The sequence below is a fragment of the Sturnira hondurensis genome, unplaced genomic scaffold (genome assembly GCF_014824575.4).
Source record: "Sturnira hondurensis isolate 20B ecotype Veracruz unplaced genomic scaffold, ASM1482457v3 Scaffold0014615, whole genome shotgun sequence".
Classification (NCBI taxonomy): Eukaryota; Metazoa; Chordata; class Mammalia; order Chiroptera; family Phyllostomidae; genus Sturnira; species Sturnira hondurensis.
Window position 1 is genome coordinate 1,483,947 of NW_028087246.1, and position 27,199 is coordinate 1,511,145.

At 50.9% G+C, this 27,199-nt stretch overlaps 1 protein-coding gene across 2 annotated transcripts in view; it reads right to left on the reverse strand.

Annotated features, from left to right (window-relative positions):
• Nucleotides 1–27,199, reverse strand: part of ARMC9 (armadillo repeat containing 9) — a 106,859-nt gene that overhangs the window by 46,034 nt on the left and 33,626 nt on the right. For both annotated transcript variants that reach the window (XM_037063547.1, XM_037063546.1), the window contains exons 13-19: nt 23,816–23,906; nt 22,335–22,458; nt 19,602–19,741; nt 18,265–18,341; nt 17,059–17,133; nt 12,362–12,452; nt 3,986–4,041 (exon numbers count right to left, since the gene is read on the reverse strand). In XM_037063547.1, the coding sequence (XP_036919442.1) occupies nt 3,986–4,041; nt 12,362–12,452; nt 17,059–17,133; nt 18,265–18,341; nt 19,602–19,741; nt 22,335–22,458; nt 23,816–23,906 (654 nt within the window). The remainder of the gene's footprint in view (nt 1–3,985; nt 4,042–12,361; nt 12,453–17,058; nt 17,134–18,264; nt 18,342–19,601; nt 19,742–22,334; nt 22,459–23,815; nt 23,907–27,199) is intronic.

Genomic DNA, 27,199 nt, shown 5'->3' on the forward strand with positions numbered 1-27,199 from the left:
GAATCGTACTGGGCACATTACTTTGCAGCTGCCTTTTTCCATTTGACGTTATATCCTGGACAATCTACAAGGCAGAAGGAAACGTTTCTAGCTCCAGGTTTAAATTTTTTAATTCTGGCACATGAATGTATGCCTACTCAGTCATAACTAGGTGTTAACAATCAGAATGAGTCGTTCCATTTTTAGAAATTAGAGAGAAGACATTAGATCTTGCACCTGGCGGTGCCCTGGAGAGTGCCCAGTAGAGCTAGACGGGCGGCCGAGACCACGAGTGCGCAGGCTCCAGCTCGCGTGAGGTGGAGCAGGCAGGACGCCCTGGCCTCTGGCCCCTCCCGGCACAGCCGGTACATCCCGGGAGGCCCGAAGTGCCAACCGAAAACAATGGCTCCACTATCTGTGCTTTGGTTCTAAATATTAAATGAAAACAGTAGTTCATATTGCTGAGCAACACGACAGATGACTCTGAGGCTCCGAAAACCACTGTGCCACCTCCATTGAAGGTGTTGCCCTGGGGCGTGGCAGCCACATTCCAACAACAGGGCTACTTGCTGAAATGATTTTGGGAAATTTTCCTTTAGTCTAAGCATCTTTCACTTTCTTTCTTTCTAATTTTAAAAGTAGCACCTGCCCTCGGTGGAAGCTGCATGCAATAGACCAGTGGACCCGGCCAGTGCTCTGCGGTGAAGGGTCAAGGTGGTGAGGGGGACAGTCCAGGGTCTGCTGACCTGGGTTCATCACAGAGTCCAGGCAGGGCCCCAGACGACAGGTCCTTTCCTTATAGTTTCCCAACTAAACCCCTTCCAGGAACCTTCTGAAAACTGGAGTTACCATGACAAGTACTTTTCAAACACTACCCTCTGCAGAGTTGCAAAAAAGTCCAGAAAATTAAAAGATCTCCATATTCCTCCACTTATAGACTATAATTACTTCTATAGGGAAATTTACAAGAGCTGAATTTCTATCATTAAACAGAAAAGCTGAACCAAATTAATTTCCCCATGTAATACAAAAATAAAAGTGTTAATAGCAACAAAACAAACCCCAAAGGGGTAACACAGGAAGGGGGAAAATAGATCGTAAGAGCAACTTTTTGACACAATGACCAAAAGTTATTGAAATTAATACATACTGACTAAAAATACAATTCAAAACAGTGCTGAAGGGCTGGGCACAGAGCTGGTGTCTCATCACAGGCCCAGGAGGCTGACTGGGTCCGAGAGCTGGCTTCTCCTCACTGGCAAAACACGGCTCTCGGGCTGCAAGGATAGTCAGAAGCTGGGAAGGTTCCTTGGCAAGTGGAACCAGGGCACTGAGAGGGACGCCTGAACACAATGGCACTGAGACGGACGCCTGAACATGACGGCAACGCGACCGCCAGCCAGGTGCAGCCGGTCACTAGGCCCCAGTGCCGAGCAGGGGGCAAAACTGGGAAAACAAGGACCCCCCGACCAGGGCAACCTCTTCTTCCCTGGAGATAACATCTAGGCCTCAGCTGTGTTTTAGCTCCAGGCCCAGAAAAGCAGCAAAACCAGGTGGTGCCAGAGCCAACCGCAGTGACTGACCAGCCCCTGCCACTGACCAATCAGTGGAGACCATGACCCTGAAGGGACACACCTGGAGAACTGAGGAATAGTCTGCGAAACCCTCCCCTGAGACCTCCCCTAAGATTCTGCCTGCAAGAGGGAGATAAAAGCCTCAAGACATGGATGGATCTGGAGAGCATGATGCTATAGGGGAAATAAGCCAGGAGGTGAGGGACAAATACCATGTGATCTCACCTTTAACTTTAACTGGATGTTCCAGTTAAACTCGTCTAATCAACACAAGAAAAAAGCAAGCAAAATATAACCAGAAACATTGAAATTATGAACAATCTAACAATAGCAAGAGGGGAGGGGGGAGGGGACAGTGGGGAGAAGGGTTTTCAGGAACTACTATAAAGGACACATGGACAAAACCAAGGGGGAGGGTGGAAGCAAGGGAGGGGGTTTGGAGGGGTGGGGGAGAACATGCAGACAACTGCAATTGAACAACAATAAAGTTAAAAATAAAAGAATCAACCAAGGAATGCATAAAGAAGTGGAACAACAACAAAAGCCTCGAGACAAAGGACTCAGGGCCCAGGCTCCTCTCCTGGGGAGCAGCCCTTGCCAGTCCCTTCCTCTCTCCCCTCCCCCCACTTCTCTCCCCACAGGCTCTTGTCCCCTAACCCCTCAGGCAGCAGTGGGCAGCGGCAGCGCCTCCCAGGCTGATCCCCTGCGACCGTCCCCACTGCCCCTCTGCTCCAACTCCCCAGTGAGCTCAGGCAGCCCAGCCTGGGCCAGCCCGTCGCTTCTCCCGTGCCGAGCCCTTGCCTGTGTCGCTGTCCCAGCTTTAATAAACACACACGCGTAGTCCCCTGGACGTGTGCTGTGAACTCCCTCTGACGCCAAGGGGAGAACCCACACACTGCAGTGGGCCCGCGGCAGGTCCGCTCCAGGCCAGGCCCCTGTCCGGTGACAGGGACAAGAGGCCTGTTTCTGCAAGACCAGCACGATAAGAATACCTTTTATATTTTCAGATGTTTGAAAAAAAAATTAGTGACATATCAAAACAGTACGAAATCCAATTTACAGTCCACAAATAAAGTTTCACGGGAACACGGCCAGTCTTCCACTCACGGCCTGTCGGTAGCTGCCTTTCGTCACTAAAGTGACCCCAGCTGAAAACCAGATTTTACCGCCACTAACTCTCTGGTGACCCGGGGCTGGTCTCCGCAGCACTCTGACCCACCTTTCTGGAGGGAGGGACCTAGAGGGGGCGCTGGCCTGGGTCCCCCACTGAGGTCAGAGTGGCACGGGTCCCACAAAGCCAGGAGAGCAAGAACACGCACTGGCGCCACCTACAGCCCAAGAAGAAAGTGGCAGGTGGGAGGCCTGTCTCAGCACAGCTGTCCTGCGGGGTGGAGGGCTCTGAAATGGCCTGGCTGCCTTAACTGGTGACACCAGTGAACAGAAACCTGGCTTTTACACACCTTTCAAATGGCTAGGCCACAACGCCGAAGAACAAGACGTTCACTCCCCACAAGACAGAAGTAAATGTCATTTACTGCCGGAGCACTAGTGAGGACGCTGTGTGTGGCTCCTCTGGGTCTGAAGGATTTTGTCGTCTGAACACCGCTGACAGCCCACGAGCACCCTTCTCTACACCACCTCACGAGACGCACCCACGTTACTTCCGAACCCTGACGCTCTGCAGAACCAGGCAGGCAGGCTCTGCACGGCTGGGGAAACCCGTATCGAGGGGACCGCAAACTAACAGAGCCGAGTGGTTAGTCCCGCCGGCTCTGAGCCAAGCCCGCACACCCATGCCACAGATCCTCACTGGGAGCTTCGGCCCGGCATTCCCACCCAGCGAAGACAGAGAGGTGGAGGCTCAGGCCCCTTCCAGGCAAAAAGCTCCTGTTGGAGAAATGCTACCTTTCGACGTCCCACACACGGCAACTGCCATGGCGCGGCATCCCAGGCCAGCTGCAGACCCCCCTCACTGTGCGGCAGAGGGATTTCAGGCCTGACCCCTCCCCCAGCCCTCCTGCAGTGGAGTCCAACTGTTGACCCACAATCCTGGACGCACCCTGAGCAGAACGCAGCGAGAGCCACGTCCTGCTGCTGCTGTGCCCAGGGGCCACTGGGAGCTTCCACTGCCTCCCTCTCGGAGCCCAGCGACCAGTGACAAGGAAGTCCAAGCTGGACTGCCAGGGAATTGGGGCCACGTGGAGAGAGGCCGGGGAGGGCGCGAGGCCAGTGTGGCACGGAAAGAGGCAGCCGCATGACACCCCAGGCAGGACCAGCAGCGAACCACCCAGCGGAACGCCAGCCGACCCACAGGATTGTGAGAAATGTAGCAGGCAGAAAAATCTCCATTTCTGCACTGACTTTTCCAGGCCAGAAAGAGACTCAGAAGTCGACACAAGTTTCCTACGTAGTGGCAAGAGCCTCCAACTTACTTCATCATCTTCGTCTTCATCATCATCAGATTCAAGAACACCATCCGGGAGTTCTTCTATAAAGAAAAATCTCAATGAGTTTGGTCAGTGAAGTCCTTGGGCCCCTGCAAACACCTGAATGACACTCAGGTTACATCAAAGTGATCATGTTCCTGGTACCATTTCAGCCACCGTTTGAAATCACCCCGAGCAACTTTAAATAGGCTTCTCTGTTTCTGTCAGAACCCACGAGTAGCAGCTGGAGCTCATGTGCCTCCATGTCTACTGCGGGCCGTGCTGCGGTCGCGAAACCTGTGCAAGCAGGAAGGCCACCTAGGGCGCAGGAGGATGTCGCTGTGAGCTGGATTACCTAATTTCTACCCACTTCCGGTCCACGACTCCATTCCGCCTTCAGCAAAGGGCTCGCAAGCAAACAGCTTTCAAAACAGAGATGCTGTGATACTCATCAGTGATCAACTTTTCTTTTTCAAATATGAAAATACCTTTTATTTACTCATTTTTATTTTTATTTTTTTTTAAAGAGTGCTTTTTAAATATTTTATTTATTTATCTTTTTAGAGGGGAAGGGAAGGAGAGAGGAAAGAAACATCAATGTATGGTTGCTTCTCGTGCATCCCCTCCAGGGAACTGTCCTGCAACCTAAGCATGTGCCCTGACTGGGAATCGAATCTCGATCCTGTGGTTCGCAGGCCCGCGCGCAATCCACTGAGCTACACCAGCCAGGGCCTATTTACTCATTTTTAAAAGACCCTTAGACATTCCAGGAGGCCAGCCTACTGGCCCAGACTCCTGTCCCTGGAGCGATCCTGTTGGGAACAAGAAAAACAGTCTCAGCCCCGAGGAGCCTGCGTCCCTAGCAAACATCCTGTAAGTTGGTTGCCATCTGTTTAGTTTCAAAATTTTCCTTTCAGTTGAGTCAGACCCGACCCTGTTCCTGCGCATGCGGGCTCTGTAAGCCAATAGCTAACCGCCACATCTGCTTCTGTGCAACGCTTGCTTGCTTGCCTCTATATAAGGACTTAGCTGTAAGCGCTGGGCGTGACTCTCGTTTGCAGCCCCTGCGGGCACCGTGTCTCGGGACACTTTGAGAGTTCGCCCCTGTGCAGGTTAAACTTGGCCAATAAAGTAACATCTTTGAAACCCTGAAAGTCTCTGACATTTGTTCTCGCGGGTGGTGGATGCAACATTTGGAGGCCCAGAGAGATCTCCCTCAGCGGAGTTTCAGGTCGGAGACACGGGCGGCTCGGGCTGAATAAGTATTTGGTGGGGATCCTCTTTTGGTTTTGGTGCTCCAGAGAAAATACCCCTGAGGTAATACATGGGACGCCACCTGTGACCTACCCAGGGACTTTCAGAGGCGGTACGCCGCCCTCTGAAATTTGGTTTTGGTAATTTGGATTGTGACCAGTCACGTTAGGTTTTCCTTCCCCCACACTGCGCTGTGCTACGTTTAGTTTCAGTTTGTGTGCTGGGCGTGTCTGATGGTCCATGTGTTCGTGGAACTGTGTTATTTGTTTGGATGTTTGTCTGTGTGTTTGTAAGAGTGACTGTACTTGTGGCTCCGTGGGTGAAAAACCTATGGAGCAAGAGTGACACCCCCCCTTACTGGAGGGATGGGAGACGCCGCCATTTTGTCTCTCCGGGAAGTGCTGCCGGCGCCGGATGCCCCTCCGCGGACAACTCCCCGTCTGGTTTATGTGCCCTTTCCACCAGTGACTTACGTAATTGGAAACATCGGAGTCCCCCGTTCTCTGAGAAACCCCAAGGGCTGATCTCCCTTCTCGGCCCCTGGCCTGGGATCCTGGTGCTACCGGGGGAAGGGGCATGCTCCTCCAGTGTCGCCAGGCTGGATGGGGGCGCTCGGGGAAGCTGCGGGAAAGCCTACCAACTTTAGTAAGGTCAGTGAAGTCATCCAGGGTGGAGAAGAATCCCCAGCAGTGTTCCTGGAGGGGCTTGTGGAAGCATATAGAGTATATACACCCCTTGACCCCGAGGCAGAGGAAAATAGAAGATTAGTAAACGTAGCCTTTGTAACTTAGGCAGCCTCAGATATTAGAAAGAAGCTTCAGAAGATAGAAGGATTTGAGGGAGAGAATAAGAGCAAGCTATTGGAGATAGCCCAGAAAGTTTATGTAAATAGGGATGACCCAAAGGTAGGCAGGGTGAAGGAGGTTGCCAAGATCCTGATTGCCGCCCAGAAGCCTCCTCCCAAAGGAAAACGGGGGCCACAAAAGGGCCAAGGGCGATGAATAGACAAAGATCAGTGTGCTTAAGTGAGACTGTCTAGCCCGTAAGCGGCGGGAGGAGCCATCTAACAGTCAGGCAGTCCCGCCGGCGCCAGCCCCCAGTGTATTAGCCCTCGCCGGATTCAGCCAAGACTGAGGAGGACCGGGCTCCATTGTGCTTGGTCCCCAGGAGCCCATAGTCAGAGTAAAAGTCGGGGGCCAGGACACTGACTTTATAGTAGACACCAGGGCGAACACTCAGTAGTCACCGTCCCAGTCGGACCCCCCACTGGGAAGGAGGTCTTAGTACAAGGGGCCACCGGGCTCTCATCCAGCCCGCAAAGCCAAGACTACGAACCCTGGAAAAGGCCAGTAGCCTACCTGTCTAAACAATTAGACAATGTTGCAGCAGAGTGGCCCAGCAGTGGGTCCTTCAGGAAACCAGATACCTCCCGGGACCAGAGAGCCATCAGATTGCCTAAGCAGAGGAACCAAGAGTAAAAAAGAATGATAGATAAATCTAGATAAGTAGAAATATGTATAAAGGATGTGAAAGTTTTAAACCTGGAGTAAAGGAAACCTCAACTACTTGTTTTCTGGTTTCGTGGGAAAAGAGCAAATTTCTCACATGTGGTTCTATTTCTGATCAGAAACCTGTATTGTAAGACCTAGGAAAGGTCTCCTGTAGCCAGTTGGGGAAAATGCCTTTGCCACCTGGGACCCAGGAAGGGTCAATTGGGGCTGACGAGTGCTTCAGCCTGAGGCGAAGCAGCATGTCTCTGCCATGAGACTGGGCCTGAAGGAGCATGTCTCTGTGAGGCACCAGTGGACACACTGGTGCAAGAGAATGCCTGTGTGTTATTTCGGAACTCTGTGTTTTGGATTTTGTTCTATATCCGTATCTGAAAGGGAAGAGAAAAAGCCCACTGGCAGGCAACAAAGACCAGGGTTACAGGCACCTACAGCCCTCAGCCTACCTGGCTTAGACCCAGACCAGACTGCCACAGAGCTTCAGAAACTCCCACTCCCCTCGGAGAGGCCCTGGCCAGAGATATAAAATTATTCACTGAGAAGGAGACTGGATGATCTTGGACAGATGTGCTGCCGCTGGCACTGCTTAGAATTAGGAATGCCCCTAAATCTTCAGGAGACCTCCTCCCATCCTCAGAATAGATAAAGGGGGAGATGTAGCAAGAGACCTGTTTAGACAAGCCCGGACAAGTCAGAGGGACTGAGTCCATCTGCTGAGCCACTAAGATAAAGAGAAGTAAACAACTAAGTAACTAAGAAGAACAAAGAACATTGTATGACCCTATCAGCAGCCCTGCTTTCTTGCTTCTGTAAACCTGCTTAGCTGTGTGCTATTGCTGTGTGGACCCTGCAGCAGTCAGATTCTCTGAGTAACTGGTTTTGATAAGAATGGCTCTAGTTTTGAAGGTCATGAACTGAGGTCCAAGGCTGACCATCTAATTTATAGGGTGTTTGCAAGGTCTAAGCTTCAGAAAGGTGAAAAAATGTCCCTGCAAATCTAGGGACTTTTAGCTGCCAGATACTGAGTTTAAGTATAGTCCTTCCCAGTGTGGGAAAGGAACAGGGATTAAAAGAGAATTATGGATAAATCTGGATAGGTAAAAAGGCTATAGAAGGTTTATGAATATTGTAGAAAGTCTGTGGGAAGTTATAAAAATAAATGGAAATGTAAAAGTTTTGGAAAGAAATTATGTGATATTAGTAATAGAAGGTATAAGGCATAGAGATGCATCTTGATGGGTATTAGAAAGAGAAAGATTTTCCTTCAAGCTTTGCATTTTTCTCCCTACCTGATCCTTCCAGAATTTGGCATTCTGAAGGAATGAATAATGATAACGTAAGGTTTCTTTGCATAAAACCAATAAGACCAGTCATTAATAGTGGTTTTGTTAACCAAGACTTTGACTGGAATGTCACACCTGAAGGAGGCATGTATGGGTTCTGGTCATTACCAGAGAGCTCAGAGGAACTGGGATTGACCTGTGAAGCTAGCAAAAGCCCACGAGAAAAACCTGGTACTTTGGTTGGTTGGTTGTGCGGTTCGTGCCAGTCTTTCCGGGGAAGGAACGAAGGTTGCCTTCCTGAAAGATGGCTAAAAGGAACCTATAGGCACAATGGAGGCTCAAGGATTTGAGTGAAATGACTGGTACAGGCGAAGCCAGATGGCAGATGTGTGGCTCTGCTTCTGTGCCCTGAGGGGCAGACTGAGAAGTCAATCTGAAGGTTCCCTGTGTGAGTTCCAGCAAAGCGGACTTGAAGATCATAAGTGATCCAGGCCGCTCTTGGTGTGTTTATGCAAGTGAACAGTCAAAATCAAAAGTGGGACCTAAAGTAGTCCCTGTAATAACAGTGAGGGTGATCTTAAGGAGAAAAATTATAGTTCTAGGCAAATCACTATGCTCAGTATTAGATATCAGAACGGCACAGCTAACTGTCTTAAAACTGTCTTATTTTCATTTAAGAGTTGAAACCTGGTTTGTGATGTCACCAAAGATGTACAATTTACAGGTGCAAAGGACCCGTCAAATTGCCACTGTTAAATGTCATTTCAGGAAGGACCTTGCAATGGAATGTCATCCCAAAAGACAGTCTCACAGGCATAGCAACTGGTTTGGGAATTATTGTGTGAATTAACCTGTGTGTTCTTCTGTTTACATAGGCCGTATGCCTACGACCTGCTTAATCTGTCACCTCCAGAATATGACCTGACCAGAAGGCCAACGGTCCAGTAATGCCAGCCTTTGGACACCAAGCCTGCGACTTCCTGGTGACAGCCAACTGACCAGGACCCTGTAAGGTCCTTCCCCTTGCAGGAAGGACTCCCTCTGTGCTGCACCCACCTCCTCCTCTTTCAGGGTACCCCTGACCCAAGGGTAGGTAGGACGACGACCATGTCCAGCCTGAAGTAGTTATAAGAAGATGAGACCTTTGTCCATCGTCCTTTATATGATTCCAGAAGGAGAAAGGAACCTCAGAACCCCTCCTAATAGTTAATCACAGGAGGAGAAAAATAATGAGGAAAAAACCTCATTAATGCTCTGAATTGAAGAACAGGGGGGACCTGTATATTCCTAGGAGAAGAGTGTTGCTATTTTGTTAAAGACAGACTATGGCCCAGGGCCAGGACAGGAGCATCCTCCTAGTGGCAGGACACTCTTCTCTCCTTCCTAGCCCCTGTCCTAGGACCCCTGATCATCCCAAATGAAGAAAAGTCAAGGGTTTGACATACCCCCAAAGAAAATGGGGGAATGTTGGGAACAAGAAAAACAGTCTCAGCCCCAAGGAGCCTGCATCCCTAGCAAACATCCTGTAAGTTGATTGCCATCTGTTTAGTTTCAAAATTTTCCTTTCAGTTGAGTCAGACCCGACCCTGTTCCTGCGCATGCGGGCTCTGTGAGCCAATAGCTAACCGCCACATCTGCTTCTGTGCAACGCTTGCTTGCTTGCCTCTATATAAGGACTTAGCTGAGAGCGCTGGGCGTGACTCTCGTTTGCAGCCCCTGCGGGCACCGTGTCTCGGGACACTTAGAGAGTTCGCCCCTGCGCAGGTTAAACTTGGCCAATAAGGTAACATCTTTGAAACCCTGAAAGCCTCTGCCATTTGTTCTCATGGGTGGGGGATGCAACAATCCAGGCCTGTGAACTGAAGTCCCTTACAAACCTCGGCTCCCCTCTCTGGGCTTGCAGGACGTGTGGCCCCCACGAGGTGCCCTCACCCCCAAAACCAGCAAGGCGTGGCACTGGAGTCGCCATCTCCTTCCTTCCTGAGGGCCCAGCAGTGAGGCCCGTTCAGCCTTGCTCCTGCCCAGGGACCTGTCAGGTCTTCCCGTCCTCTCTTCAGTGACCGGCCAGTGACTGCTGGTCCCCTGACTGAGGGCTGCAGTTATCCCCTAGGCTTCACCAGGGAGGTCCTTCCCCACCTGTGGGTTAGGTTCCTAAAATATACTGGGACTTCTGTACTCGAAGACCTTGACACTCGACTGGAAAAACACACTAAAATAAAACAAGAGAGTCAGGACCCTAAATGCAGGTGGGGGCAATGCCACGTCTCAGATCCTAAACGGGAAACTACCACTGGTTCCTGCTCTGCTGCTAAGGTGCCCCTGAGGGTGCAGCCTGGGCTGGGTGGTAACTCTCCAGGTTCCAACCGGGGCTGGCAGGTTCCTTCTGGCGTGATGCCGCCGCCGCCCTTGCAATGGTATTTGTGTGAGTGTGTCGGCTCGTCCGTCCAATGGGTCAATGGCTTTCTAATTTTGTTTCAAAGCAGCGGACTCCTGAGTAACTACCTCTGGGTTCTGCCATTGTCCTGTGGGTAGAGAACAACCTAGGTGCTTGAGATAGAAAAGAAACACTTCCGAGAGTCTTTATTTCAACAGGACTTTCTGAGTTACACAGGTATTTCCCCAGCCTCGCCTGAATACACAAGCACACACAGCTTTCGCTCTGCCCGGACAGCCGTTGCCAGAGCACACCCCCCACAGAAACGTAAACTGACCCTCCCTCCTCGCATTCCTGGGCGTCAGGTCCAAGGGAGGGCCCGGTTTTTTACGTAAGAGAAAGAGATGTTTTTTAGCCAGGAGGTGGGAAGACTGACCAGGAAGTGGGGGTAGTGAGTCTCCATAAACGAAACAGAGCCAGTCTTCAGGGAAGAGTCCCAACCCAAATGCGACCCTGTGGCTGCAGAGGACCCTGGCGTGGGAGGGAGGTCTCAGCAGAGCTGGTAACTATGGAGAAGACAGGGAATGACTTTCCCCAGCATTTCCCCACCTTCCCCAGCTGGGGTTTGCCTCCCCAGGGAAGGTTAGGGCGTGACCTCAGCCAGGGCTGAGGGTAAGGCTTCTTTCACTTTATTCTCTAAATATGTCCACCCAGCGGAATGGGGGCGCAAGGTCAGAATCGAAGTTGTTGCAGAAAGTAAAGCTCTCTATTCCATGCCTGCCTGAATTAGGGATGAATTCTACTCGCTCCACAAAAACCACAGGAAGGAGGTTCAGATGGAAATGAGCCCCAGTCTGAAGGGAGCAGAGCTCTTGAACCTGCTCCCCTCCCAGCTCTGTCCTAGCTGCCCCCTGTTGGTCAGGAGGCCCTGTTGGGGCCTCAAGCTGCCTCCTGATTTCTGCATCCGTCTGAGGCAGGGGTTGCCGCCCAGGCTGTACACTAGAATTGTCTGGAAGCTTTGAACACCTTTCACACCTGGGCCCCCCCCAAGGGTTCTGATTTAATTGGGGTGGGGGGCTGCCCGTGTGCACAGGCTGTGAACCGCGAGCTGGGAGAGCCAGCTACAGGCTTCTTCCGGGAAACAGTGCCTGGCATCGCCTTTTTGCTTGGCCTCGGTCAAGTTGCTGACTTGGGATCAGAGTAGAGATCAAGAGACTCGTTTTCTTTTTACCTTGTTCATGTGCTGAACAGGATTTGTGCACTTGGACTCTCAGTGGCTTGGACGGTTGGGTGTTGAGGAAGGACACGCAGAAAGATGTAAGTGGCATGTTTGGCCCCTGGACCCTGGCAGCACCAGGTGCCTCTGGCAGGCGTGCGAGTCAGGATGAAGGTGTTAGGACTCCACAGAAAGAGCTGAGTTTCCCCCAACCCTGGTCCCCTCTAGGCCTTCCCTCACAGGCCTATCCTGCTTATTATAGGATGTGGGTTGTCATGGTAACAGAGGAAGGTGGATAGAGCAATCTCACCCTCTCACGTTGTCAGTGGCGACATAAATTTTTCTGGAGTGAATGAATGACTGTGGAAAGGGGAAGACATTTTCCACAGTTGTGCTAGAAAGATTGGCATCTGTCTTCATGATCCACCTGAGAACTCCAGAAGCCACTCTCCAGAGGTGGGGGAAGGATCAGGAGGGGCGGACCGACAAATAGAGAACTTACATTTACGGAAGGGTCTCTGTAATTGATTTTGAAGTATTTTTTACTATAAGCCTACACTGTGCTAAGTGATTGCTGATTTGAGGACAATGCAGCCTATATTACCTGGCTGAACATTTGTTTCCACGTGCACCTGGGCTCTTGAATAAACTCCAAGATATCACAAGCCCTCTAAGACAGCCCGCGTGTCTTCCTGGCATAGGTGAAAGACTCAGAATTTAGATACTAGATTCTTGCATTAAACGAACCTGAATTGAGCTGCTTGATGATGAACTCAATCTGGCGGGTCATTTCGGCATTGCCTTCTTTGCTGAAGCAGCGAAGGATGTCTTCCATACCCTAAAGCATTGGAGAGAGGAACGGTTCACACTTCTGTTTTGGGGATGGGAGGACTACTTATGGGATAGTTTCAGCTAATCTCCCCAAACACCTTCTTATATATGCACAGTAAACATTCCTCTGCTCAGGTTTCCAGTCGAGTTGGCAGCATAGGTAAACACGGCTTGCCTCCGCACAATACCACATCAAAATTACAGCTAAACTCTACAACAACCATCATTCAGAACTGTCAGAAATCGAGTTGAATGAAGTCTGACAACTACAGAATTAAAGAAACCACATCCATCCAGGCTGGTAGGAGGGGTAGAGGTGCAGAATGGGCCCACATCCACGTGTGGTGAATACAAATTTTGTGGGGGGGAATCTCAGGAAGGGGAGTCCCAGACACACACAGGTCCCCCAGCCCAGGGTTCCAGTGCCAAGAAGATAAGTCCCCATAACTTCTGGCTGCAGAAACCAGCGGGATTAAGTCAGTGGAACAAACTCCTGGAGGCCCGAGCAGTTCCTCTTAAAGACTCCGCACACAGATTTACTCAGACTCACTCAGACTCACTCTCTCTGAGCTCCAGCACTGGAGTAGCAGCTTGCAAGGCACCAGTGGCACATAGGGAGAACCCGACGTGTTTGGCATCCAGGCAAATGCTGGGGGACAGTGCTCTCCCAGACAGACAGGCAGACGGAGGCCATAGTCCCTTTTGTGAACCATCTCTTCACAGATCCACAGAGGCAGGTGCCATACCTAAGGCTTCATCAGCCTGGCTAACACTGTTTGCCCTGCCTTGCAGATCCCCTGAGATTCTGTCTCAGCCAACTTAGGGGCCATCCAAGCTGTTAACAGTGGCTTTTCCATATGAATGACTGGTCTTGGCTCATGCTTCACACCTTCCTAAGTCCTCTCAAACAGGCAACAGCTGGCCTCAGTCTCGACCTCCTAAACTGATTTCCTTAATTCCCATCTCCACTCAAGGTAAGAGCCAGAGGAAGAGGAATATATCTAGTGAAACAGTGTGATAAACCCGAAAAGGCCAAAGGTCAAGGTCACCACGGATCAGTCAATGTCAATGTCTTTACCGCCCTCACCAGCAGAGTGAGACATATACTGTGTTCAGGCTCCCCTCTATTTTTTTCCTCCCAGGGGTTACTTTTGTACATGATCACTTGTTCATATATTGAAAGATCTTTTTATTTTCACTTGTTCTCTTTTATACAGCACCAGCTCAGCTGTCACTTAGGAGTGGGGGTGGGGTGGAATCACAAATCTCTTCTCTGCAATTAGGGGGATCATTTGGGGGAAGATTTCCTAATTAAAAATTCCCCAGGCACACGCCTTAGGTTCTGCCAATCCAATGTAGCATGTGAGACTGATTTGGGAGTGGGTGATGTGACAGGTGGACGGCACGGGCATCCAGCCCTTTGGGGGCAGCAGAGGCAGAGTTCTGGCTTCACAGGTGTGAGCTGGGGGCCCTCGGGTCATGGTACAAGCCGCCGAGGTGCGTCCCCAGAGGAGCCTAAGGAGTCCGTGGGCTGGGTGGCTTCTCACTGAGCTCCATGGCTCTCCCAGAGATGCTGGGGGCGTTCCCACCTGACAGGACATCGGCCTGCTCCAGCCCAGGGCAGGAGGTTGGCTGGGTTTACCTGTGAGGGCGGAACTTCATGGCCAACAACTACCCTGGCCCTGGGCACACAGCAGCCCTGGGCGCAGGAGGCTGTGGTGTGGGCTGTGGTGTGGGCTGTGGGCAGCCTAGAGATTGGACCTGCCCCCCAGCCCCAGCCCCCGGCCGTCTTTTAAAGTTCGGATGGGCTTCAGGGCACTCACCTATCTTTCTCCCCTTTCCCCCCATTATGTGAGACTGACCTAATGGCATTCAGTACTGACATAATTTTCAGGTATTCTTTGTTATTTTCCACAAGGACACAAATGTCTTACACAGTTGCAAAAACAGAGATCTTAAAACACGATGGTCCGCTTTTATCTCTCACCACACAGTAAAAGTTTTCCATACTGCTTTTCCTAATCATCATCCTCGATAGCTATTACTATGTTGAGCAAAAGAACCATAACTTCATTAGCAGTTCCTGTTACCAGACATTCACATTGCCTCCAGCTTTTCACTGCTACACAGTAAAGACGTTACAAGGGGCATCTCCAGGGCAGAGCCCATCTCTGCCGCACCAATGGCCAGAGGAAAACGTCCAGCCCACGACATTTTAATGCCCGTTAAAATGTCACAGGGCAACCACCGCTGTTCGGGCTTTTATCTAAGTGGTCCAAGCTTTCTTCTTAAAGTCAGTAATTCAATAACTTAGAAGCTGGCCCTGGCACACTGTGGCTCAGTGGATTGAGTGCTGGCCTGTGAACCAAACGAAGCATTGCCGGTGAATTCCCAGTCAGGGCACATGCCTAGGTTGTGGGCCAGGTCTCCAGTGAGGGAGCGCATGAGAGGCAACCACACTTGGATGTTTCTTTCCCTCTCTTTCTTCATCACTTCCCCTCTCTTTAAAAATAAATCGATAAAATCCTTATTAAAAATAATTTAGAGGCTGTCTAGAAACTTATGTCAGAAACTATAAAGGAAAATAAGAACATATTTTCAACTATAATTAAAGCTACCAGATAACCCAAAACATCATAATGAAAAGACAAGTGAAAATTTGGACATATTTTTAGTACATGTCTAAAGATCAATAGCCCCTTATTCCCCTCATGACTTCTTAGATCCAGGTGACTTGGACATGGGTGGCAGCCAACCTCCAAGACAGCCCCAAGGATCCCGCCTCCTGGAATTCCTGCTTGGAGGCCCCCCACCCAGCCGCCCCCCGCCTCCCCGCCACCGTACAGGGTTGGTCTGTGTAAATGACAGAATACAAGTGACGGACAGCACTTCTGGGACTAGGTTACGAAGGATACCTCGGCTTCCTTCCTGTCTCACTTCCGGCTCACTTCCTGTCTCTCTGGCACGGCTCACTCGGGGAAGCCCACTGCCGTGCAGAAAGAGACGCTGCGAGAGGGATTCTGCCCTGCTCAAGCCTTGGCTGTCCCGGCTGAAGTCTTGCCTAAAAACTAATGCGAGACTCTTGGCCAGGACCATCCTACTAGTCCACTCTTGCACTCTGTCCCGCTGAAACAGAGTAGTAATTAAAAAGTGTTTAAGCCACTAAGCTTTGGACTTTGGGATAACTTGTTACACAGCAACAGAAAACTCTACGAGTGCCAACACTTCAGTTCCCAGTCATTTGGGGATTCCTGGGTACCTTGTCAGGTCAGCCTTTGCCCAGCCCCACTATCTGTCTCTCCTCTCCTGCTGGGGCTCCAACTGTAGCCGAGGGGGACCGCTGGGCATGGCCACACAGGCCTCTGGTCTCCGACGCTCCTTCCCTTTCCTCTGCCCTCCTTCTCCCTGCCCAGGGTGATCGCCGACAGCCGTCCTCTAAGGTCCTCCAACTGCGAGTCCCCTCTCCCCGCTTGGTCCCGGCCCCGCCGGCCTGCTCCGTCCTTTGCTCGCAGGCCTTTCCTCCTCGCTGCCTCGCATGCTTTTCGAGTCCCTGTGGCCTCCACCCTTCCTTTCTCTGCAGCCCACATGTTTTGTTCCTTGTGTTCTGCTTGGCTAACAATTCCACTCTTCCACCTAAATGTCCACAAATACCATAATCAAGTCTATTTTCCCTGCTCTGTACTGAGAAAGCAGATTTTTTTACTTAAAAGCAGTCGGCAGTTTTCATTGTTGACTGACCACATAGAACGCTTCTGAAGTGTTTGTCCCTGGTGTAACCGACGATGTGATGTAGATGACCAGTTAGAAGATTTCACAATTCTTCTAAGAAAGAACAACGAGCAGAAGAGCGTTTTGTTGGTCTCAAACCGAATCTGGCCTCTGGAAATACGTTCAATCCTTTTACCGCAGCATCGAACATGCACACCGTGACCCTGGCTTCACGTGCGGTAGGGAAAGAGGCCAAAACCTCAGCGGTTTGGGATAAGATCTAGACACGCCTGTCGTCTCTGAATGCGACGCCAGTCACCCTCGGCGTGTGCCGCACTTCTGACACTACTGTAAACACATGAAACACTCAGCCAACAAACCAAGTGTGGACAGTGTGACCATGGCCGCCAGCCCTGCCGTTCCACTGGGCTGCTGTCAGAGCGCGTGCAGGATGAGAGTGTCCTCACTGCACCAGTTCTCCCGCGGCCACCACTCCCCCAGGAATCCTGGATGTGAATCCGAGTGGTGGTTTTCTCCATTTCACCATTTTCCCGCTAAGCTTCTGCTGCTATGGAATCTATAAGCATTTCCCAAACCTCAAATCTAAATGAGTCGTTTAAATGAAAAACAAGGAAGTCTACAACTTTCCAAAAAGAACCCTCCTGGAAACTGCCTGGCACTGTGGTTCTCAATCACCGAAGGAGCTGGGACCCCTGAGAACCAGGTGGAAGCCACAGAGTCTCATCAGAAACTGCAAACACGGATGTGGTACGCAGTTTTGGGGAGTTCGTATCCCATCTGAAGGCCCTTCCTGGGGCCCCGTCCGGGAAGCCCTCGCCGCCACAGCTCCTGACCGGTGGCACTGACAGAAGCTAACACAGACACATCTTGAGCTCATCTCTTACCATTGCTCGTGCTTCCTCACGGATGGATGGAATGGAGAGGATGCTGTACAGGGTGCCATTCACGTACGGCTGTATCTTTAAGGGGAGAAGGAAAACAGTCATTTGCAAGTTCTCAAATACTGTACAACTCAATTATCAAACAGCACACTTGAGACACCCTGGCCGACGAGGACAGCGAGTGTCTCCAAATGACAGTCATCTCCATTTGCATGTCCCAGTGACAGCCACAACAAAGAGTTCAGAGCCCAAGTCTTCATTCCCTCGCAAAGCGAACCCCAACCACACCAGGGTTGGGGCAGACACCGGTGACAGCGGAAGCCGTCCTGGGGCACAATTTCCAGGACTCTGACTGACTTACTGACAGGTGGGGCAAGCCAGCGGTGACGAGTGCCTGAGCAGCCAGGGACACTCTGGCAGAGATTCTCTGGGAGCAAGTGCAGAGCTGTCCACGGAGGACCCGAGTGGCAGCAGAGCTGGGGGCAACCAAGGTACATGCCCCTGGGGAGTGGACAGGGAAAATGGGGGGGCTGCAAACAGTAGCTGTTCTGCAGGGGTGAGAGCTGCTCATCACAGAGACGCATACAAAAAACATAGAAAGATCCCCAAAACTCAATGAAGCCCCGGCTGATATGGCTCAGTGGGTTGGATATCGTCCTACAAACTGAGAGTTGCTAGTTCAATTCCCAGTCAGTGTATAGGCCTGGACTGTGGGTTTGGGCCCCAGCAGGGGGCGGGCAAGAGACAACCACGCACTGATGTTTCTCTCCGTCTTTTTCCCTCCCTTCCTCTCTCCGTAAAAATAAGTAAGTAAAATCTTTTAAAAAATAATAAAATAAAACGCAGTGAAAAAAAGTAAGAAAACAGGGCTCTGGAGTGCAAAACTATTTATACATATTAAATACACATGCAACAGTAAATCCACTTGCAGGCTGCCCACGTGCCCACAGATGTAAACACAGGAGAGAAGTGTCCACGGCGGGAGGAATGAAGCAGGGATAGGCAACAGGGAGAAAAATGTGTTAGCGTGGGCCAGTGACAGCAGCGTGCTCTAAGTCAGGAGTGAGGACAGGCTTCCAGCCTCCAAGTTCTAGAATTCAGAAGTTATGAAAGCTTGGAAGTAGCTAATGCAAATGCATGGAGGAGGGAGAGGGCGGTAAATACCGAGGGCCAGCCCTCCCCAAGCCCAGGGTGAGCAGCCCTGAGTACCTCTTGGTTTTCGTGGCCCAGCAGATCAGAAAGAACTCTCAGCACGAGGCCCGCCACCTTGGCACACATGTTCTTCCCTTAAGAAAATAAAACAAAACATGACACGTCTAAACTCAGAAGCACAGCTTGAAGTCAGGGGGACGGAATACAAATCTTGGTGCCTGTGCTTATGAGCTGTGTGGCCTTGGGTGCGTCACCTAACCAACCTAGGCCCCAGTTTCCTCCCTTGGGACACTGTGGGGATTATTCGCATCCCTTGAAAGGGCACTGGGGGTGCAGTGGCTTGGCCCAGGCCGGCACCCTCCTGTGCACAGGAGGTGGGGCTGTCTTTACTCAGGCCGAGCACAGAGCTGCTCCCCAGTGAGAGCACGGCCTGTCACGGAGCCACGCTGCTCCTCCCCCAAGCATGGCCATCGTGGCGTGGCGGAACCATCAGCAGCTGGAGCCATCGACAGTCAGGGTGAGCGTGGTGGCGACCCTGAGTAAAGTAGCCATTATCATCTAATGGATACTTTGAAGGTAGGACTGCGCTCAGGCTAGTTTTAAAAAAAGAAGATTGAAACAGTCATTCACTCAGGGAACAACAGGTGCTTCAGGTGACAGAGCACCCGAGGGTGAGGGGCATCTAACAAACAGGCTTGAGCTTCTCATCTGGGTGACCTGCCAACGCTGGGCCGCTCAGGCAGCCCAGCCACAGGCTGGACTGGGCACCTCTTCTAAAGAAGCTTCGTTCCCCACAGGGAGCAGATCCCTAAATGGGATGGAACCCGCAGACAAGGTGACATCACTGCCTTTGCTGATCAAGAACATAAATGACTGCTGACGTCCCTGGAAGCACCCATGGCTGGGGGAGGTGGGTGATTCAGGGCGGGCGCATGGTCTAACCTCCCTGGTCAGCCACCAGCTTAATCCTGTACAATCTCGAGAACACACTTCTCTGCCTTCAGACAAAAAAGGATCCTAATTCTTAACTGCCTATCTTTCAAAAATGCAATGAAGATGAAGAACATAAACGAACTTAATTTCTTCTCAATGCAGGCGCTACAGCCACATTATATATATGTGTGTGTGATTGTACATGTATGTTTCTATACATCTATGAAACATTCTTTCCAATGGCCTGTCGAAGGCCATTCTTCCCTGGGCTTCAGGGGTTCACAGCTTGATACCCCGTTGGAGAGCGCTCTTCCTGTTTACGTGCTTCATGTTTCCTGTTTTCTATCGCAGAGATGAGGGGAACCACATCAGGCTCATGGGGCACCCCGATTGGAGGGTCAGGACCTCCCCCCGCCCGCCCGACACCAGAGCCAGGTCTGCGGGTTGGTGGGCTGTGAGACCTGCACTCCGGAGGCAGAGGTTCATGAGCAACGCCACCGAGTACTCCAGCGTGTAGTCGGACAGGCAATCAGGGTCCTTCAGAATGTCGATAAGCCAGAAGATGAGGCCGTCCTGAATCATGGCTGTCTGCAGCGAGCGCCTGGGAGGAGAGAGCTCGGGTGACCGAAAGCTGGCGAGAAACCGCGTCAGAGGGGACCAAGTGCGTGAGGCACTGACGTGGAGGGTGCTTCACTGTCAGACCCAGACAACTGGGACAACGACGAATTCTTTCTCTTTCATCTCAGATGTTACTCAACTGCAGCTACTGAATTTCTACAATTTTCCCAAACAGTCAGCACCAAGCTGTTATCTTTATAACAATCAGAAATGAAGTGTTTATACGACCTGAGGAAGTAATAACCCTGGGGGATTATTCATAGTTCTTCTCAATTCACAGTTAGAATCCGAAAATTTTTGTTGGCAGGAGCCTGGCTAATCACAGGATATTATTAAGAGTTTAAGGAGAGATAAGGCAGTAAGCAGCCTCCTACTCTGAATATTTAAAGTATTTATTGACAGCTTTTGGTCTACTTAATCCAGGAAACAGAGCCACAGAAATAGTTCATTGATAAAGAGTATTTTACTAAACTCCAGTGGATTATAATCGAGTTTAGACACTTGGAGCTGTGTGAAAAGGGAGAAAAACGTAAAAGCAAAGCAAAAACCCAGCTGGATGCCATTTTGACTCAGATCTCCACAGAGTAGGGACAATTGAACGACCTGAGTAACACGACTGGCACAGAACTGCTGTCCACCCCAAGTCCGGGTGTCACATCTCACAAGGCCCAATGCCTCACCGGCATGCGTAGCGCTTGTCACCGCGCCAGCCTTCAGAACTGGTGAGACTAAGCCTGGTATCACCAGGAGAAGTCGCCGGAATTCTCTGAAAATCGAAACACAGCCAAGGAAGTAGCTCCGCGCGTCTCCTCTGCACGCCTCCTGGTGGACAGGTCACGGCACGACCGCCACACGACAGCTCTTCGCACCGGCGCGCTCAGTGGCATTTATTAGAACACAGCAAAGAGAGCACTCTTGCGGTAAGCCTAACCCCGACCTGCACTCTTTGTAGAGACCCTGGAAAACTGCCAAACATCAAGCCCGATTCCAGAACAGAGAGCTTCAATGATTGTTCGGAGGAAAGTAAAAAACTGGCAGTAAATATCTGCATTACTGGGCAGAAGTACTTCTTCCCCTTGTCTCAGCTCTATTACTCCCCTACAGCTACTGAATTCCTAAAATTTTCCCAAACAGTCAGCATCAAGCTGTTATCTTTACAAGCAAACAGAAATGTGTGTCTGAACCCAGGAAGTAATCACGGGAGATTATTCAGAGCTCTCTTCAATGCAGAGAGTCAGAGAAAGAAATTTTCATTGGCAAGAACCTGGCAAATCGCAGGAACTCGACACCTGCTGCTTCCCCCCACCAAACACACTCACACTTGGACTGTGTGACTTGGCAGGCTGGCAGGTCACTCACATTCAACGGGAAGAACGTGTGATCGGAAGCGGGCCGACAGGAAGGGCTGAGGACTCGAGGCACTAAGAGTTTTAATGAAGCCAAAGAGAAAGCGAGGTGGTCACGAGGGACTCTGGATGCTGGAAGCACCAGCACGTTCCACGCCCAGATGTCTGCCCAGGAGGAAGGACAACACGGCCACACACAGACCCGTCCGTGTGCAAATGCTCACAGCGGCGTTACGCATCGGAGCCAAAAAGTGGAAGCCACCCAGATGTCCACCAGCTGACGAATGGCTAAGCAGAGTGCGGTCTCCTCATAATGGAACAGGGACGCCATTAGGCTGTACTAAGGAGCAAAGTACCGACATGCTATACACCAGGGATGGCCCTCACAGTCATTAGGCCGAGTGAAAGAAGCCAGCCACAAAGGAACACACATTATCTGATTCCACTTGTATCGAATATCCAGTGCAGGAAAGCCTGCAGAAAGTAGACTAGTGTTCATCTGGGGCCAGGGGTCAGAAGGAGGGCTGGCTGTAAATAGGCATGAAGTTTCCTTTTGTGGGGACAGGAATGTTCTAAAGTTGGACTGGGGTGATGGTTGTGCGATTCCGTGCATACTAAAAATCGCTGACTTGTACACTTGGGATGGGTGAATCTGGTAGTATGTGAAACACACCTCGATAAAGCTGCTGATAAAAGAAGAAAGCTCTGTGCGGACACCAGACCTGGCTCGAGAAGGGGCGTCTGGTTGTACATTTCTCACAGGGGGCAGGGGGCAGTTCCAGGTCACAGCAGGCTCCAGCTAGACCAGAGCGTGTGATGCTGGGACTCGCGCTCAGGGCCCTGGAGGCGCCACGCCCACTTCCCGCAGCTCCGCCCCCACACCCATGGGTGCTGTGCACCAGGGCTCAGCCGCGCCTCTGTCGGCCTCCCTCTTGGGTGCAGCTCTAGACCTTGAGGATGGCTGAGACACAGTCGTGCTCATAAGGTGATGGCACTGGACACTGGCTCTTTTAAAACCGTTTTCTCCCTCCGCAACAGCCGGAGGGGGACAGTTTGGCAGGGTGGAGACGAGTTTTCTAGCTCTGTCTCAGAGAGTCACCAACCTGCCCTCGGTGTTAGCTGGAAAGCATCACCTGCCTCTGACTGGGAGGAAAGAAACACAAAATCGAGGCTGATAAAAATCCCAGTTTGGTTTCCCAGAAGCCACCGTGACCTACTGCGTGTCAGCACCTGAGGCTGAACTTCTGCAAGGCGCCGAGCACGTTCTCCCGGGTGACGGCGTCCTGGTCCTCCCCCTTTAGCCTTTCCTCCAGCGCCCGCAGCACCTTGGTGCCCTGGGCGAGGTAGAGGCGACCTAGTCAGGTGACCAGAGATGGCCCGTGAGAGAGGGAGAGAATGGATCTGGTGTTAAGGTCGTGCTCCAAAACCACCTTCCTTTTTTTTCAATTGTGCTTTTCCATTAGCATTCCTCCCCCTTTTACCTCCCTGCCCCGCGCTCTTGACTTCTTTTCCCTTCTTGTTCAGTCCCTCCACCCTCCAACCACACACCTTTCCCGCCCCTAGCGATTTACTTTTTCCTATGAACCATTTCCTGTGAAAACCATTGCCCCAAACCCACTTCCTGTGAAAACTCTGCATGTAACTTGTGTAGAGTTTGTATAATTTTAGGTTCGGAGAAAACTTATTAGAACATCTTCCTTCTGCCAAGTTGGCTTTAGTAATCACCTAATAATAGAAAAGCAGAGTTCTAATTCATCCCTGTGTTGTCATGGGGAGCACTGCCCTTTACCTACCTGAAGCCTTGGACCCCACGTCAAATCCCTGAGGAGGAAGGGGGCGGGGAACCGTGGGGAGGAGCCCGTTCCTCTTTATGAGACAGGCAGCCGCCTACAGTGCTCTCTGGCCACAGCCCCTGTTCCTTCTGGACAGGCCCGCAGCCTGGAGGGGCTGGGACCAGACCTGGAGCCCTACACTGCGGCTTGAATTGTCTCTGGCCTGGTGTGGGCTTGTGGCTTTGAAACAGACACTGAATCTACACATAAATGTCCACAGTATTATATGACTGGTCCCTAGCACATACCCTGGCTTATGATAACTGTTGGCTAAGTGGATGGAGGAACGTTCAGATAAGTGAATGGACAAATCTTCAGGATAGTTACAATTTGAAACTCGCTTTATCCCATTTAAAAAGAGTGCAAACCAATCGGAACTGTGGAAGACAGTGACCCTTTGAAAAACCACTTGAACTTGGTTATGGTGGCATGTTATCTCTCCAGGGCTTTTATGTCCTCTTGACCTAAGAGGTTATAGTCTTTTGGAGGAAATGGTGCCAGGCTTGCTGGGATCAGCTTTAACTGTGTCACCAACCTGAATTTACCTGGGGCAGAAAATTATAAAAAATGTAAAAAATATATGTGTATATTTGAAAGCAGCCCAAAAAGTACTACGTGACAAAACCAGAGAGCTGACGAAATGAAACCGGAAGGCTCACAGAAAAAACCTCAAACAGCCAGAATTCTCTCTGACATAAACCACAGCACACAATGACATCCGATTTTCACACATGAAAAAACCTTGCATGCATTACACAGGAATAAATGGAGGAAACATATGTCATCTCTAAGAAACCTGGGGAGGGGCACCGGTTTTTTAAGGAAAAAAGGCATGAAAGAGACCTAGCCCTTCTCTTTGAAGAAGAGCCAGCCGCTCACCTTCTGCCAGGGATGCGATGGCGTTGACCAGCCGGGCCGTGTACTGGCGCACCACGTCGCTCCGGCCCCGCAGCAGCTGCAGCACGGTCCTCTGTGGGGACACAAGGGAGCCGGGCCAGGGCATCACCATCAGGCGAGAGAGGATGCGGCTCCTACGCCGGCGGAGGCTCTCTCCCTCCGCGTGACTTTATCACAGGTGAGATAAACAGGCCAAAACCAAACAGTTCGTCTGGAAATCTTGACTGCCAAGGGAGTCTTTTTCAGAGATCTGATAAATATCAGTTAGTCAAACTTTTAAATGAAAAGAAGTAGTGGCCCTGGCTGGTGTAGCTCAGTGGATTGAGCGCGGGCCTGTGAACCAGAGGATCGTGGTTCGATTCCCAGTCAGGGCACATGCCTGGGTTGCAGGCCGGTTCCTTGCAGGCCAACTCCCAGCAGGGGATGCACGAAAGGCAACCATACATTGATATTTCTCTCCCTCTCTCCTTCCCCTCTAAAGATATATAAATAAATAAAATCTTTAAAAAAAAGAATTAATGATACAAAGCATTAGAATACTGACTGACACAAAGGCGGCAATGCTACCTGCTCTGCTGTTATTTTCCCAGTTAGTCTGACAGATCCAACTACTTTGGTGCCCTGAAACCACAGTGAAACCACAGTAAATGGACTTTTAAGGATGACACGAACTCTCAAGGTCTGAGAGACTGGGCAGACTCAAGACCACTGTGCAGGCGATGAGGAGGTGATTTCATCTACTCACTTTCCCTCGAAAGCTCAGAATGTGGGAAAAACAATGAATGAATGAATGAATGAATGAATGTTAGCTTAAAGAAGCTGCTCCTACACTACCGTCTTCCTCTCACCAGAGGTCTGGGGTGTCCTCTTGTTAGAGTAACCAAAGGATCCCAGGATGGGGGGCACCAGGCACAGGTGAGCAGGGCTTCTGCACCAAAATGGGGGGTGCCCCAGTCTCTTCCCGTACAGGCTCCCAGAACACTGGCGCCCAGACCCTTAGCCTTTCCGTGGGAGGTGAGAAGACTCTCCTTGGAGGAAAACGACCAGCCCAAGGGCAAGAGCCACAGATTCTGAAATCAGCCGCTCCTAACAGGTGCCCCCCACCCCCACCCTCAGCGAAGGCCTGTCTACAGGCACTACCTGCACACTCGGGACTTCCTCTTGCCACGAACAGATCACCAAGGCCCACCAGAAACCCAAGGAAAGTTCCTAACATGCAAAACAGGCCAAAGCAACAGGATGGTGGGGGAGGGGGGGACAAACGGGAAGAAATGGGACTGCAGGGATAAGAAACTAAAAATCAACAAAAGTCTGTCACTAATCTCTTTAGGGATAGAAGCTAACTGTACCCATGAAACAACACAATACTATAAAAAAGGAAATGAAAAATTCGACAGAATGGTGGTAAAATAAAGATGAGGAAATCTCCCAGAGAGGGCAGCGAAAAGCAAAATACGGAAAATATGAGAGAAAAGATAAGGCAATGAGGGAACTAGTTCAAGAGGCCCGGCCACAGGGAGCAGAGCAAACAGAGGCCTCAGCAGCAGCGTGGCCCCGGAAAAGGCCCAGAACTCACACTGTCGGGCAAAAGGGCTCGCGAAGTGCCCAGCAGCGGATCAAAATACACCCCGTGAAAGACAGTGATGGGGCACTTAACGGGGTGACACCACGCAGCTAGAGGGAGAAGCAGGTCACACACAGAGGACTAGGGATTAGATCGGCCTTAGATTTTTCAGCTGCAACATGGAACCCCCAAAACAATGGGGCGCTACTTTCAAAAATCTGAAGGAAAATCCTTTACAACCCAGAATTCTGTACAAAGGATAAAGATATTTCCTGGCTTACACAGTCTCAAAAACCACACTCCCCACCCATCCTTTCCTTAGAAGCTATTAACCACCAGCGAGAAAGTAAGTCGAGAAAGAAAACAGTAGGGGACCCTGGAACCGGGTCAGGAGCGGGGTGATCAGCAGGCATGGGGCGAAGAGAAGGTTTGGGAGGCAGCCGGCCACTGGTCCAGACTGAGCGGGGCTGACTCAAGAGAGTGGGGCTGACTCAAGAGGGTGACGCAGGGGAGGCTCTGCCCCAAGGCGCTGACACCACTGCACTGCCTTCATTCAGGTGGCGGTTTGACTGAAGTGCAACACCCGCACGGAAACCTGCACGGAAACCCGCACAGAAACCTGCATGGACCGTGCGTGTGCAGCCCAGGAGCCTCCCCAAAGGGGGCCCGTGGGCAACCAGGGACCAGACCCAGACAGCACGTCTCCAGAGCCCCCGAGGCCCTCGGGCCCCCTTCCAACCCAAGGGCAGCGCCTCTCCTGACTTTTTTAATAAATGAAATCATGCCTATGTATTATTTTCTGTCTGACTTTTTACTCAACATTATGTCCAAAACCAAAGTTTCAGAGCAGTTCACCATTCTCCTCGACCATATGAGGGGGGCCCCCCAAAAAACTATCTTCTGGAATTATCTTCTGGAGGGTGGGTGCCTTGTAGTATAGGCTTCCCCCAGTAGATGAGAGTTCTAGAAACCCGTCTGTATTAGTGTGCCAGCTGGCATTGTTGTGAGAGGCTGTGTTCTGCTTCAGCAAAATTTTTTTGAAGATTCTTTCAATGTGATTGCCCATTCCATGATGGGTGAGCGCACCTACCCACACTGTGCTGAGTGTTCAGCAGTTTTTTACCAAAAATGGCATGACTGCCATGCCCACCCTCCCTACTCATCTGTTCTCACCCCAAGAGACTTTGTTTCCCCAGATAAAAAAAAAGTCCTCAAAGGGAAATGTTTTGCTGACATGAAAGAGGGGAAACTAAAAACAGCAGAAACTCTAAAGGCATCAAAATCAACAAGTTCAAAAACTGTTTTGAGCAGTGGGAAAAACATCTCAATAGGTGTGTGGCATCCAACGGGGAGTACTGTGAAGGTGACTAAAATTTAAACATGTAAGAATAAACAAACATTTTTTATAAATAAGTTCCGGGTTTTGCGGTGTCCCACCTCATACACATCTCAGCCCTGCCAGGTGCCCTATGCTTCCCAGGACCCTCTCTTGACCTTGACTGCAAACGTCCGCAGAGGTAGTCAGCAAGGGGCCCTGGGGATCTCTGTCTGATCAGCACCCAACGGTTCTGCTCAGTTCACCGTCCCCAAGTGTCTCCACCTAACACGGGAAGAGCGCCTTCCTCCTGTTAGGTGAGCACAGCAAACACTCTTTACTCAGGGCACGTACTTAAATGGGGAGACTATCAAGAACATGTGGGGCTGACTCAGGCAGAAGTCAGGCTGTGCACACCCCCGCCAGTGCAGTGTGGTTCACAACCGCCGAGAGGGAGAAGCAGCCCACGAGTCCGTTGGTGGGAGCA